The sequence below is a fragment of the Haliaeetus leucocephalus genome, unplaced genomic scaffold, assembly GCF_000737465.1.
Source record: "Haliaeetus leucocephalus isolate CR32 unplaced genomic scaffold, Haliaeetus_leucocephalus-4.0 Scaffold1007, whole genome shotgun sequence".
Taxonomy (NCBI): Eukaryota; Metazoa; Chordata; class Aves; order Accipitriformes; family Accipitridae; genus Haliaeetus; species Haliaeetus leucocephalus.
In genome coordinates, this window is record NW_010973443.1 from 2487549 (window position 1) to 2502807 (window position 15259).

The window sequence follows — 15259 nt, forward strand, 5'->3', positions numbered from 1 at the left end:
TCCTGCATGACATCACTAACCACAGTCAGTGTGCAGTGTAACCCCAGACGCTGTTAGGGAGTGGGGCTCAGCATCCTCTGAGCTCTGGCGCTTTGCAAGCTCCTGAGACCTGCAAGATCATTTTTTTATTTACACCAGCAGATACCACTCCCTCTACGCTCCAGGTAAATGATAAAGAAAATAATTAGCTGTTTGGCAAGAGTGTAGCGGGGCACATGGCTGCTTCGATGCTGTCAGTCTGCTAGTCTCTTACTCACACACAGGAGCTGCGTGGGCAAGGGTGATTGTGGGTGTCAAGCCCCCTTCCATTTGTTGAGGGTTTTAATTAGCAGGAATTTGAATGAGGAACAGCATCAGAGACACCTCTTGTGCTGCAGGTCTGCCCCTGGTCCTCATTCTCTTCTCCTTTTCACTGCAGGAGCTGGAGTGGCTGGAGGAGGCAGTACTCTGGGTAGCCAGCCATGATCGCCACTGGAGGCCTCCTGAGGATCTCAGCTAGGAAACAGGACCCCTTGCGACCCCAAAGCCAAGTCCCTAAACGCAAACGCAAGGCCAAAAAGAAGCGCAAGAACGACGTGGTGGTGGTGAAAGGCAAGCTCAAGCTGTGCTCCCTCTCGGGGCTCATCGCCCTCTGTGGCATCCTGGTACTGCTTGTGGGCGTCGCCTTGGCCGTGGTGGGCTACTGGCCGAAGCCCAGCCAGGTGTACAGAGAAGGCAGCATCATCGGGGGCCGTCATCTGGCACCTCAGGGTGGCACCCCCCAGAACCGCTCCCGGAGCGAACGGGCACAAGCAGGCATCCATCCAGAGTCACCCCCCAGAGCCAACACTTCCACCACTGCTACCATTCGGGAGTCCCCACAGTCCCCCCCCACTTCTTCGTCCCCCCAGGCCTCCGTGGGTTTCCTTTTCCGTCTTTTCTCGAGCTACTTGCATTCAGACAAGCTGAAGGTGCTGGGCCCCCTCATCATGGGTATCGGCATCTTCCTCTTCATCTGCGCCAATGCGGTATTGCACGAGAACCGCGACAAGAAGACCAAGATCATCAACCTGCGTGACCTCTACTCCACTGTCATCGATGCGCACAGCCTGCGGGCCAAGGACAGAGGCACCCCGGCCTCAGCCCCTCTCAACGGCTTTGTCAACTACGTGCAGTCCCGGGGCCTGGAGCTAAAGCCTGGCAGTGAAGGCCTGGGTGCTGCGGCCATGCTGGCCAAGAGCTCCTGGCCACCAGGACTGGGTGTCTCCCTTTCCCCACCAGACCTGGCGTCCTCGCCGCGGCGTTCCTCCTTCTCCGTCCCCCCACAGCCGCCCAGCCTGGCCGAGGCTGTGTACAGCATCTACCAGGAGCGTGCTGCCCTTGCTGGCCACACCGTCACCAGCCCACCCTGCAGCCCGCCGGAGAGCTGGGGCCGGCGCAGCACAGCCAACTCTATTGTCAGCTCTTCACTGAGCGCTTTTGCCCTCCTGCCCTCAGCGCCGAGCAACGGAGAGGGAGGCTGGCAGAGGCCCCCTGGTGAGCGGGGAGCCCGGGAAATCCCACGGGGGGAGTTTGAACTGAGTCTGACCGACCTCAGCGGCAGCCGGGTCGAGGGAGGCTGTGGGACAAAGAGGCACAAGCTGGTTGTCAGGCGGCAGAGCACCAGCTGCTTGCCTGATGCTGGTCGTCCCCATTTCCCTGAGCCACCTCAGCCCCTGGCTGTCAGCAGGGGCCCGGACTCCAGCCTCTTGGTAAAGGCATCTTCTAGCTACTCCAAATCTCTGGATCTGGGGGAGTCGCCCCCCTCAACCCCTCCTGCCTTCACCAGGACGGACTCCCAGAGCTCCCAGTCTGAGCCTTCCAGCAGCAATAAGGGCTACAGCCACCTGGAGGAGACAGGCACCTCCTTGGAGTCAGTTGCCAACACCCCAGCCAGTAAAATCCCGGACTGTGAGGAGGAACCAGCTGAGAAGACAGACCCCCTCAAGGCTACCAGCAGAGAACAAACAGGGGTGCAATCCCAGCAAACTCAAAGACAGTATACAAATAAAGAGAAACTCTTTATGATTTCTAGGTCGCACACTGCATTAGGGCTGGAGGATGGGGAACTGGAGAGTACTGGTATCTAAACAAACAGAGAAGGCACGAGGACACCTTGAAACCCTCCACACCTCCCCCCCTTCTCCATCTCCTTGTGGACTTAGGAAACTGATCAATATCCAAAGAGCTGCAGTATGTTACCCTTGAAAATTGAATTCCGTAAATCCTGTAGATGACTTCAGGAAGAAAAAGAAAATCCTTTTTGTCCGATTGTGATTGTATGTTCCATGCAAGCCAAATTGTATTAAATATCCACAGTCTAGCAAGTTCTTTGGATCAGATTAATACAATTTCAGACAGTATAACTAACTGTGCACTTTACTGTTTTGATTTCCAAGTGCCCCTTCTTCTCCTCTGATTTCTTTCTTGCTGATTTGCCACTAACTGCTTGAAAACCACAGGCACCTTTTTAAGTTCAAGAGCAACGTGGTCTTCAGATCAAGAAAGCCGAGCTCTCTCTTTGTTTTGGTTCAATCACTAAAAAGTTTGCAAGGCCTTAAGGATGACGTACCTTGACAAAGAATGAGTTTGTTTAAATTCTGGAAAAAAAATGACAATTTAGAAGAGACTGGAGCGGAACAGAGCTCTGATGATTTAGTTAAAACCATTACATTCCTGAATCCAAAATACCTACTACTACATGATACTTTATTAAGTATTATTACAAATGTATTGACTAATAGCATTGAAAGATTATTTTTTTTTTAATAAAACATTTACAAACAAAACTGCCACACAAAAAAGTCCTTTATTTTGGTAAGTAATTACAGATATCAGAAAACTTTTGGTTTTATACTGTGAAAGATTATAGAGATGCTGTGAGGCCAAAGGTTTGCTTATGCTTTTAAGTGGGTAACTAATAATTTAGGAGTAATTTAAAAATAAATACTGGTTCAGTCTCTGAGAAACCACGCTAATTCAATCAGCAGCTTCTGTCTCCATTTCTAACAGTGCTCTACTGACAGCTGAAGAAATGTGACATTTTGACATGCTAAGGAAAAAATTTTTTTAAAGGTTTGGCCTATTAAAATTAGATTTTTTGTAACACATTAATCTCAAACTGCAGCATATTCTTTCTGGATTTTTCACTTCCCTTATAACTGTTACATTAAGCCTTTCTGCTGTTATGGTTCCTATTTGTGAATGCATGTGCATATGGTTAATTTTAAAGCATAATGATAGCCCTGTCAATCTCATAGCAGTTGGCCTTATTGAAGTCAGCGGAGGTTTCTCACCAACTTATGCGTGGTGAGGATTTCTTCCTGCGTGAGAAAAGCATCAGGTTTCCTGAAGGCTGGAGAATGTCTTTTCTGTAGGCAGATTTTTAGATAAATTGATGAGCTGTTTCATTTTCATAGCTGTAGCACGGCAGGCACTCTTTTATTTTGCCAAAACAGCTTTATGTGCTGAGAAGATTTTGTCAATACTTCAGATTTTAAATATGGATGTGGCATTTCACTACTACGGGAAGAGAAATCGACATTAAACAAATACAATGCGTAGGCAGGCAATAGTCTTTCTGTTGCAATTAAAATTTTTCTTACCGTTTCATGTTTTAAAATGCTTAGTTACATATTTAACTACTTACATTACAATACGTTGCAAAATGGAATATAACTATCACTAAATGCAATTGCATTTAGTAATCCAGCAAAATCCTTTATTAAATAAGGCTAATCTAAAAGAAAAGAAGAAAAAAAAAGAACAATTTGCCACGTCAGAGTCTCGAAACTGGAGAAGCAGCAAGTGTTTGTTCTCTCGAGCAGCGAGACATCCAGGTGGCAATATCTTTCCTCCTGTCAGTGGCAACCAGTGCACTGACAATATGAACATCAGTATGGCATTTTTTGCTATCAAACTGCTAGCACATAGCTGGCAAAAATATGTAGTAAAATTGCCTTGACTGGCATTGGCTGGATTAGACACCGTGTGAAGTGGAGAGCAGGCAGCTCGGCTGGTGCTGGTGTTTGCATGGGTCTTTCCTTTCAGTTCCCCATAGGCAATGGCGCTGCACTTCTGCTACTTCTCCTGTGACTTCCAACAAGATTTATGAGATGTAGCCAAGCAGCATTACCTGGTACTGATGGAGATGCTAGTTATGGACACAGCTGAAGACACCCTGTTTGTTATTTTCCATGAAAAAAATCCTTCATTGAGGTACAAGGGAAGAGGCAAGTCATGGCTGCTGCTTTCTGGGGCATGGGGTCCTCGTGAAGATGTGGCAGGGGTTTGTTTTATTCTGAGAGGGGGGAGACAAATGCTTTTTTAAATATTCTTAGTAAATAGTTCTTTAGTCATCTGAATCTAGTGTGCTCTGAAAAAAAAAACCCTACTTTTAAAAAGCCTCTGGGTACTCCTTAGATTGATTTAAAATAAAGCAGCCCAGTAATTCTTCTGACGATTAATTTACTGCAAAGCTTTCTGCATAACAAAATTAAAACAGAGTTTGGGTTTAATAAGTAAAATTATAGCTTGTTCCTTTGTTGCCAAAAAAGGTGTGAAACATGAACTTTCATCAGTCAAGCTGGGTTTTTTATAACAGCAGCGATTTGTAACATAGATTAATAAGCAGAGAAAACTGCCTCTCTCTGTTTGCAAGTTATCCAAAAATCTCTCATTATTTTTGAAAATTTATTAATTAAAACTATTTGTTGAGCAGCTTCTGGGGTGGTGGAGTTGGAGTTACAAACTTTTGTTTAAAATTCAAGATGGGCAAGCTAGTTTAACACGCTGATGTTGGAAAACAGCTGAGAAATTCAGTCCCTGTGCACCAGCCATGACTGCAGTTAGTACCATTAGCCTTGGAGAGAAATACAGCAGCTGGTAAGGAGCTGAGCCTTTCCTGGTGATACCAGCAGGTGACCGGGGTGCTAGGGTTTGTGCATTGACCTGTTCTTGAGTATCTCCCAGCTGGCCCTGACCGCTTCTCACGACTGCCAGCCTGCCTCTTGGCCATCATTTGTGCATCCTGTCAGGTGCTTACACATTTTTCTCCTATCTAGTCTCTTCCTTTTAACCTTCATCTCCAGCGTCCTGCCACCAAGTGCTTCCTCCACAGTCCTTGTCAAGAGCTGAGAAGCTGCCTCTACTTACCAGTATCCGCCTGCTTATGTGTTGCAGAGAGACATGTGCTCCCACACAAAATGTTTATTAAGAAGGAATTGTTTGTCCCCCTATTTAAAAAGTGAGATCCCTGAAGATATGTTAAGCTAGAATACCTAGGCATAAATTTTTGCTATGGAATGTATGGAAATGTATATTTGGTTTTGGTTTGACACATAGAAGTGCTATGATACATAAAATTTCCAGAGGAAAAGTTAATTTCTGCCTGAACCCTCAGAATACTCCCATCACTAGGTAGAAGGCTGCATCTGGTCCTTATGAATATAGATGCTGCTTGGGCCAGTCTGAGGACATAGGCAAATGCCCTAATTGTACTTCAGTCGTGCTGCTGTTTATTACAAAATCCTCAGGACTCTGGAGAAGCTGTTGACATGATCGTACTGTAACCCAGTTCTGGCTCAGTTTTCACTGGCTAGCAAAGTATTTAAAATCCTTGCATTAATCTGGCTCACTTGGCTGAACTGATTTACTGAACTCCCCAACTGTTGACATATCAGCTGATCTACTACAAAAGACTATAGCCCAGATTTATTACCCTGTATTGTTTAAATACATTTTTAACGGCCTTTTCAAGGACTGATGCTGTCCAACAGTGAGTAATAGTGCATGTACAAACATTGAATTAGGTGGCTGTTAACATAGTTGTAAGTCTGTAGTATGAGAGAGATTATGGATTTCCATAACAGCCAAAACAGTTTACATGGACGTAGCAACACGACTTCAATTAAACAATAATTTTTATTAAAAGTAATGGAGATGGCACAATGATAAAGCTTATTGGATTTCAGCAGGAGGAATAGCCTTTGGTAACACTTAACAGTTTTTCTTTCTAAACAAGAATATGTTCATGTGGATGCAATAAAACAGTATTTATAGTGAGAAATGAGAATTACTAATAATTTAAGCAGATCACCAATTAATGCTTTGCCTCATTAACATATTTCAATCCCTCAAATTTCTCTCTGCATGTGAAAAGAGGGGAAGGGGGGGAAAGGGGGGGAAGAACAGAAAGCAACAACCAACCTCTGGCCATAACCTAGCCAGAAATCAGACCTTGCTACACAAAACCTGAGTGCTCAGTGGTACGTGATAATTAAAAACTTAATAATCAATAAAAGTATAGAAAAATTTTTTGGCCTTTTTTTCTTCTAGAGAAAATACATCAAACTTTCCTCAGAAAAAAAATGCTTTCTCTATCACGTCTCCAAGACTGTCAGTAGCAATAATGCAGTGCTTTATCCAGGCTGCATAATTACTGTTTTTCGGTTTGGGCTCACAAACAGCCAACAAGATGCACAGGATGTGCAGGCACATCTGAGAGGATAAATAGGGTCTCACAACCACAGGAAAAAATCTTCCATGGAAGAGTATACTGTTACCTATTTTATTTCAGAAGCCAGGCTCTCTATATACCACTTCTAAAACCTCCAAATCAGAAATGTCTAAGTGAGCGCACTAGAAAATATCTTCTACCATTTAGCTTTCACTGTAAGTGTGGAGACAGAGGGAGACCCTGGAGGGCCAACAGAGGCAGGCATGATCAGGTGAAATGGTATCGAAGTTTGGATGGGGGAACTAGGCTACTAGAAAGGATCTGACTGGATCACAGGATAATTCAGGAATTGGAGGAGCATGGCCTGTTTGTCCACTGGTTAGGCTTTTATCCACATTTTAATTAGACAGAGGCAGTGGAGCTGCAGTACTACTTTTAAACTTTTTCTCTCCATCATTATTCTTAAATTACATTGCAATGAGTCAGAAAGCTTGTTTGGCAAAAGTATCAAGAGATGCAAACCAAGTAAGTGTCAAAATCACTATTAAAACCTCAGGCCATGAGGTTTCCTTCACCCTCCTCTGCACAAAGGAGTTTCAGTCTAAGATTTTGGGTATTACTTTTTCTTTTTTCCTTTCCCTTTTCTCCCCATGACAAGTTTGGTTCTGGTGAGGACATGTAACTGGTACTCTAGGACTGGAAGGTAGAAATGGGGAAAGATTGTTTGGCTTTAGAGAAGCAGCCTGTTCCACAATAAGCTTTGCAGCTAAAGTAAAAAATGGCAAATAAAAAGTGAATGTTCAGCATTCAAGTGATTAATATATTATTCTCATAAAGGTTTAAATGAACTCCAACTTTGAAGAAAACATAACCCACAAGGCCAGGGTATAGTTATTGCCAAACAATCAGAAGAACCATCACAATATTTACTGAAATATCTAAATATATTGAGATGAATCATGTTTGGGATTGTTTTTTTATTTTGTGTGAACTGTAAAAGATGAGACGTTGCAGTACCCACTGTCACATAAGATGAGATGGTACACTACCATCACATAACCTAGGCTTGCTTTTTGTTCATCACCACTCGTAAGATTTGGCACACTGCTGACACCACCCTCCCCAACCTGTCTGGGAGCAGGCCAAGGCCACGCCATACAGCTCCCATTTTGTTGCCATAAACTAAATCAGCTATTTGTAAAGAAGCAGGACTTCATAACATCACTATCAGTTCAGGTAAGCGTTGGAGCTGGTAATGACTTTGCAAACCGAGGTGGCTTGGTACAGGGTGCAATGCAGCTCCCCTCACACCTCAGAGCAGCATGGAAGCCTGTGGTAGGGTCTCACAAAAAACTGCCTGCAAAGGCTTGGTAAACCAGCATTTCTGAGGTCTGCCACACAAGAGTCACCAGAGGCAGCTCTATCAGCATAAATCCCTAATGAGCTAATACGGTACTTCTGCAACACCATAAAACAGCCTTCCTCCCTCATTCCTGAAGCGTACTTTAGATCTCTCTGAGGGGTGTACCATGTTTTTACTTCACTGACTTTACAATCAAAATTCATTTTAAAGAAACACGGTTTAGTCTCACAGCCTAATAGAACCTATTATTTAAAATGCTTATAGAGCCCCTATTAAAATATCATCAGATGACCTCACAGTCCTTGATGTATTTGTCTCTAACATGCCTTGGGTACAGAGTGTGACTATCTTCCTCTATAAAAACAAGGCAGAGAGATACAGCCACAAACGAAGTGTGCAAAGAACAGATTTATTTTTTCAAAAGGGAGAAGAATATAGGCACCAGTATGCAGTGATGACAGCATACAAATATCTGCCTCTAAGTGATGTTTCCAAAGCACACAAGTAGCCTACTGTGGAACAGAACCTTGAATGCTTGTCCTCCAATGGAAGATCCATCCCTCATCTTTAACAGAGCCTCTTTCTGCATGAGAGACACTGAAGTGCTAATCTATTTCACTATGTTTCAGACTCATCGCACACAGTATTACAGGAAATAACTTAGTAAAAGCATAAGACTTTCCAAAGAATATTTAAGGACATCAGCGACATGAGGAAGTAAAAATGAGAACAGGTAAAGTCTGACACTGCTTATTAGTTTACTGTGGTAACACAGCATAAGGTGATGATAGTAGCATCTCTTTGGGTTTTGGAAACATAACCCAAAGTCTGCTGGCACTGCTAACTTAATTAACACTTCAGGCTGCCTTGATGCTTGAAAATGCAAACACGACAGTTCTTGTCCTTGTGTCTGTCTTTGCAACGCGTACAGTATCTGGAGCAGCAGCACTGAAACAAGGATGGGTGCTAAGGCTGTGTCTCTCACCACCTGATCAGGGACTAATACAAGCAAGCTGTGCAAGGAAATTGTTTCTTTCAGACCCTTAAACTAGAGTTTTGGTGCATTGTCAGCTTAATGAAGCAGTTGTGCCTTTTAAGGAACTGTTTGGGACTAACATGCAGGAAAGGTGAGGATGCCTTCCTAGCAGTATTCTTTGCAAGGATCTACTGCCTCTCCTCTGGCAGTAGGGAAAAAGTGAATAAAATCTGTAGCACAGTTTGAGGATCACTGAGCTCCTGGTACTGCAGCAGTACTATGCCTCGGTAGCCCTCTGGCTGGTCCATGCTTGTCAGTGACAATGTGGGAGGAGATGGAAAGGGCCACATGATGCGCTATGGAAGGTCAGCAGCTTCTAGCCATCACCAGTTTGTAAGTCAGCTGCCAGCATGGCACCTAACGAGCCCCAGGAGTTACCCAAAGAGTACAAGAAGCCAACAAGATTGCAGGTTGCATCATCACTGGTGTCACCAAGAAGGCCCTACTGAAGATGGTAGGCAAAGGACAGCAACAAGCCACTGAAATGTCTATTGCACTTGTCCTTACAGTTTTGGGTTGTCAAATGCGGACAGAGGAACCACAAAATACTGCAGTTGCACCAGCAGTGGTTAGTAGCACTTGGCTGTTCCAATCTATAGCTGGCACTGACTTCACTGTCACTCATCACAGCCTCCATAAGAGCTCTGTGCAGCTCTGCTAGCATCATTCTAGCCAAATAGAGGCAGCGAAATAAAAGGCTTTCCTTTCCTTGAACAGGAGAATCTAGTGCAATCGCTAAAATAAGCCACCACCTCCCTCCCTCCCCATGTGTCCGTCCTTTCCCTGAGAAGCTGGACCAGCCCAGGGCTACGGCAGGTGTTTCCTCCTGGCTTGGCACACGCATCCGTCCTGCATAGCTGCCTCCACCTGATGAACCCAGGGGAGCCAAGGGGCCTGAAGTCAAAGCTGACACATTCAAAGTAATTACATTTGTAAAGCAATATTAAGGTAATGTTTACTATGTCTTTCATTTCACCAGCAAATTGGTCCAGTCCTCTGCTCAAATAAACATTTTATGCTGCCTAGTGATTCACCAGCAGGTTGAATTAATTTTCATATAGGCAGCAGACTTCTCAACAGCAATGTTTTCTGGCATGCCTTATTAGGTATGCATCCAAAATGTTCTGTAGAATATCTTGGTTTAGTTTACAGTTGCAGATAAATCGCACTGGCAATTTAAGCAAATATACTTTAGGTAACTCTGCTGCCATAAAAAGGCTAGAACTATGTTTTTTCAGCAAAACTGATAAAGAAAGTGAACACACAAATGTCTTGTTTAATCCCAATCTAGAGAAACAGTTGGGTGAGAGACAAGAATCAGATTTGGATCAACAATAGTTCCTTTATTCAGAATTGCCATTTTACAATTCAGCCTCTTGCTAGAAATGGAATTTTCACCCCACCAGTGTTCAGAAATTCCCAGATACTTTGGTAGATTTGAGATGTCAAAACATTAGGAAATTAAGGCATAATTTATTCAAATAATTTTAAAATTAGTTGTGATTCCTCTAAGCAGTTAGAATGCTTGTGAGTTGCAGGGAAAATAATGATTACCCCTAAATATCTTTAGATGTTCCTAAAACATTTCTTCTTTAATAAAAAAATGAAATATAAAGAGTAATGTGGGGGATGGAGAAGGTTTTTGTCAGCAGGAGCTTCAAGTGGCCTGGGTGGCATCAGTAAGTTGTATATCCATTTCAAACGCATGCTGATAAATGTTCCATACAATGATACTAGATCACCTAATCTTTTTTCCTTTCTTTCCTACCACATGAGATGATAGATTATTTGTATTACACATAGTAAATGGGAGCAATATCCAATATGCAGCCTTCTCTTAAAAAGTCTGTTTGATGAACATAGGGAGTATTTAGTCTTCATGACTCAAATAGCAATTAATGCACTGGGTTTACCATCTTAAAATATAGAAGCATTAGCAGGTCTTGTTCTATCAAGAAGAGTCCTGAGAATTGCTCTGCTTCTCCTCTGTCAAGGGCTACAACTTAAATCAGCTTTTGTTTAAATGAATAATTCTGTTACAGTACGAAGTGTAAAAAATTATTACACATACTCAAATCTGCATACTGCAGCAACATGACATATATAAATCATCGTGTTTATGCACAACTAAAATACGTTACTTCTACATAGCCCAAAGGACTGAGCCAAATGCTGAAAACTGAAGTTCTGGTGCAACACATGGAGGAACATATGCACTCAGGGTAAAACAGGTGTCCTAGATGGAGAAGGTAATGAGGAAATAGCTTATCTCATCACAGCAGTGATTTAGAGGCATAACCATAGTAATCAGAACTGTTTGAAATGGGAGGTTAGACTGAACCTGCCACAAGTTGCCAAAAAAAAAAAAAAAAGAAAAAAAAAGAAGAAAACTCAAGTAGTAATTGAGGGCAATACCAGAGAGCCCACCAGCCCACGAAAGCAGTGGCACCTCAAGAGGAGAGAGGAGCTCTCCCCACCAGCACCATGTCATACGTCAGGCATACAGGAAAGGGCCCAAGTTGAGGCAGGAGTGATTCCAATGGTGGAGAAATCCTTAGTGCTAAGTTGCTGCTTTTGGGCCCTGCACCACTGTGGCTGGTGCATCCTTGTGTCCTGAGTGGACATTGTCCCTCCAGAGACTGGTGGAGTTATTTCTTACAATTGCAGGCTGCAGCACAGAGACTGTCCTTCCACGAGGAGCCGGGATACTAGCAGCAGCAGCAACCTCAGCATCACACAGCTCACCCTGCATAGGAGCCCAGCACCCTCAGGAAGGGGACCATGGCAGAGCAATTTCCTCCCCCTCCACCATTTCCTCCTTCTCCACCCCTGCTACACACACCACTTTAGTACCAGCTGTTATGTTTACATGCCCAAGGTTGGAGCCAGCCTAAGACAAGATAGCCCATGCCACCAAATCCTGCATTTTGCTGCTGCTTCTCTGTATCATCTGCATAAGTTGAAGACTACAGGGAGAACTTGTGCCCTTTCTGTCTGATCTTACACCATCCTTTGTAGATGCTGGTTGTTTAAGTGCTACTCTGCAAGGCCCTGATGCATGCTTACTGGTACATTTGCTGCAGTCCTATTTTGTGCTGGGTCTACTTTCCATTTGCAGTAAATCAGTGGCACACTTGCTCAGTTATTCTGAGTAGGATTACAGCAGCTCAGAGACTTTGTGATGGCTCAGTACCCCCATTACAAGAGGGGCTCTGCAAACCAGGGCAAAATGGGCTTACAAGCAGCAGACTAACAGCTGCAGAAGTGAGCTAGGCCAGAGACTTTACCAGCTCAAAGGGGTGATGTTGGGCATTCTGCCCTGCAGCAACAAGATGAGTCACAAAAGCATCCTAGGGATAAAGCAAACATGGTGCAGCAAGCACTGTCCTTGCTGCAGGGTGTTCACTACCCACAAAAAGGGAGCAAAGGGTTCCAGCTGGGAAATGGAGTCAGATACAGAAGCATCACGGAAGAAGCAGAAGTGTGGGACCCCATGACAAAACTAGATAAATGGAGTGGAGGAAGGATAAAACAGGAGTAGCACAGAAAACAAACAGCAACAGGAAAAGGCAGTATTAAAGGAAACTCTAGTGATGGGGTAATAAAGCAACTTTGCAGATTCTACAAAGATGTGCTCCTGACAGTGGGAAAAGGAAATGTGCTTTCAGTTTTTAAGAGGCACATTTGACTACATAAGTATATCTCCTGGGTGTAAAGGAGCTAGGGAGACCTGATTTTAAGCACCACCTTTACATGCACTGCCACCTGGTTTCTATGCACAAAAATATTGGTCAGTTAAGCAATGGCTCTCACTTCCTGCTCTTAAAAACCAGAATGGTGTTACTGCAAGTCCTGCAGCCAACAAGGTGGGTGGCAGCATGGGCGTGGGTGTGATGTGTAGGACAAGCCAAGAGAGAAGGTGTGCAGGCATACCAAGGAATAGATGCTTGGCTCTTGCCCTCAGTGAATACTAAGACATGGAGAAGGGGGGGAATAAAACAAATACTGCCATGAAGGTGCCCAGCTGTTATCAGATGAATGGTTTTCCTCAAAGGTTAAGCTCCTGGAATTATGAGGTAGGTTTACATCACTTCTTACACATTTGAAGTTTTTCTTGTACTGACAAAAGAAGGCTTAAAAAAACCACAAGTGATAAAGACTCAGTATGGAAGGGAAGTTAAAATGCCCTGAAACATATCTTAAAAATACAATTTTTTTTAAGCCAAGCTCAAGATTTGATTGCATTTTGACTGACAATGTTATCAACCCTGAAAAATAAACAAACTTATTCATAAATCCCATCTACTTTGTAAAGGGTTTCATAACAGAACCTAAAGGCTTTCAGTTATTCAGGCTGAAATTATATCATTTGTCTTCAAATAATTATTTCTGGTCACTTTATGTGTAGAATTGGTAGAGTCATTTCAAGTGTCAGCCTGAGAGGCTGTTTGAGGGGTTTCAGTAAAGCCTATCAAGAGCAAAAAGATGTCTTTCATCAAGTTACACCTGAGAGAAGAAAACCTTGTTGCCAGCAGAGCTGCAGAGTCTCCTGGAGCCACCTCATCCTCCCTCTCGGCCAGCTGAGGTCCCTGCTCAGGCTGCATTTCCTGCAGGTCACCAAATGCAAGGAGGTAGCACTCACTGGGATAAGCCTCAAGAATCAAGTCCATAGATTTTATACAGATAAAATAACCAATTATTCTCTGAAGCAGCATGCTTAGATCAAGGTACTGTATTTGGAGGCAAAATATTTTAAAAAGATCTGCTTTTTTTCCACATACAAAAGAATCTCTGTATTTGTCAGTTAAACTTATTTTATCAAACAAAATTCCAGCCAATTATCAACAGCAGCCTTTATCATGCAGAAAGTTGGGATTTTGGTTTGGTCTCAATAGCATCATCTAAGACCTCAGTGTCACTGATAGCACTCCCTCAGCTAGAGTCTGAGCAGGATTTAACCTCATATTAACTTAATTGTGATTAATACTTATGAACCAACCAGCATTCAAAGCTTAGCCCTCTACCTAAAGAGAATTTATCACAGAACACCCTCAACAGGTCTTCAACTCCAGTTCACTACTCACAAGCAGAGTTGAGCATCTTCTTTGGCTAGGAGAGACAAGTCAAACTTCCCATAAACTTTACTTAGGAAGTTACACTGGTTAGGAACCCAGTGTAATCACATCTCCCTGCCTATTTTATGCTTATTCAACATTATTTTATTCTTATTCAACAGCATAAAAGTTGAACCAGCCACCTACCAGTAGATAAATACTGGATTTCTAGCTAAGAGTTATATAAAATACTATCACATACAGGTGATCCTCTATCTTCTTTACATTAAGAAACTGAAGGCTGAATGGCTAGCAAACAGCCAGGCAGCAATTTGCTAGGTTTTTCATTTTGAAGACAGAATTACTTAAGTGGTATGTCCAGTTTAAAAACAAGATTTGTTTTTCCACCTCTGATCCAAGTGCTAAAATTTAAGATGAGAAACCTTAAGTTCCCACATCTTGAAACTTGGAAAAAAAATTCCAAATAACATTTCTGAAAGCAGTTGTCATAATGTTTTCAGCTGATCTTAAAAGCTGACTTTTAATTTTATAATTAGAAAACAATCTCCAGAACAGAAAAGAAAAAGCCCTGGGTGGACATTCAATACCTAAAATATCTGATTTTCTAAAAAGTACTTCATTTGTCTCCAATGAGTGCAAGAAGTACAATCAGATCTAAATATATGGGCTTTTTAGAGTCTCTTTATGAGACTTGCTCCATGTTTCTGCTGCACAGGTCAGTGACCAAAACCCATGGTAGGAAGCCAGCTTCAGAGGTGTTAAGCCTACACAGTGCCTGGATTTAAGCCCATCTGGGAGAGGTTTTGAGAAGGAAACTGCACAATGCAATTACATTAAGTTGCTTAGTATTTATGGGCCCCCAGATGTGTCCTTCTGGCTCTAATTCTGAATAGCCACTCCCACAAAGAGAATATTTACCAGAGTTTAAATATTCCCAAAGAGCTGGCTTTTTGACTGGGGGTACTTGTCAAACACAGTGGCTTTCAGTCCTGCATCTGCTTTTAGTTTCATGACAATATGATGAGAAAGAAAGGGAAGATCTCCTAACAGGGAAAAATCCATCACTTTGGTCTTATCCACCCCATCAACACTCTACAGTGCCATAAGCAAGCCTCTCTCTTGGCTAAGTGACTACAGCCCTTCAGCTGGGGGTCAGGGTGATGATACAAGAGTGTGGGACTGTGCAAGAAAGTGCTCCAAGGCCAAGCAGGGGATTTGTTTTATGGGAATGTTTTGGGTTGGGTTTTGTGTTGTTTTAAATCAGAGGTTATGAGGAACAAGAGCAAGTTTTGGTAAGTGTTTTGAATTGA

The 15259-nt window shown here is 43.1% G+C and overlaps 1 protein-coding gene across 1 annotated transcript; it reads left to right on the forward strand.

The window, feature by feature from the left end:
* The first annotated feature begins 423 nt into the window (after positions 1 to 423).
* TMEM200C (transmembrane protein 200C) lies at positions 424 to 2807 on the forward strand. The gene has a single exon (XM_010584837.1). It carries the CDS (start codon positions 462 to 464, stop codon positions 2106 to 2108), a length of 1647 nt encoding a protein of 548 aa, XP_010583139.1. The 5' UTR covers positions 424 to 461; the 3' UTR covers positions 2109 to 2807.
* Positions 2808 to 15259: the final 12452 nt, after the last annotated feature.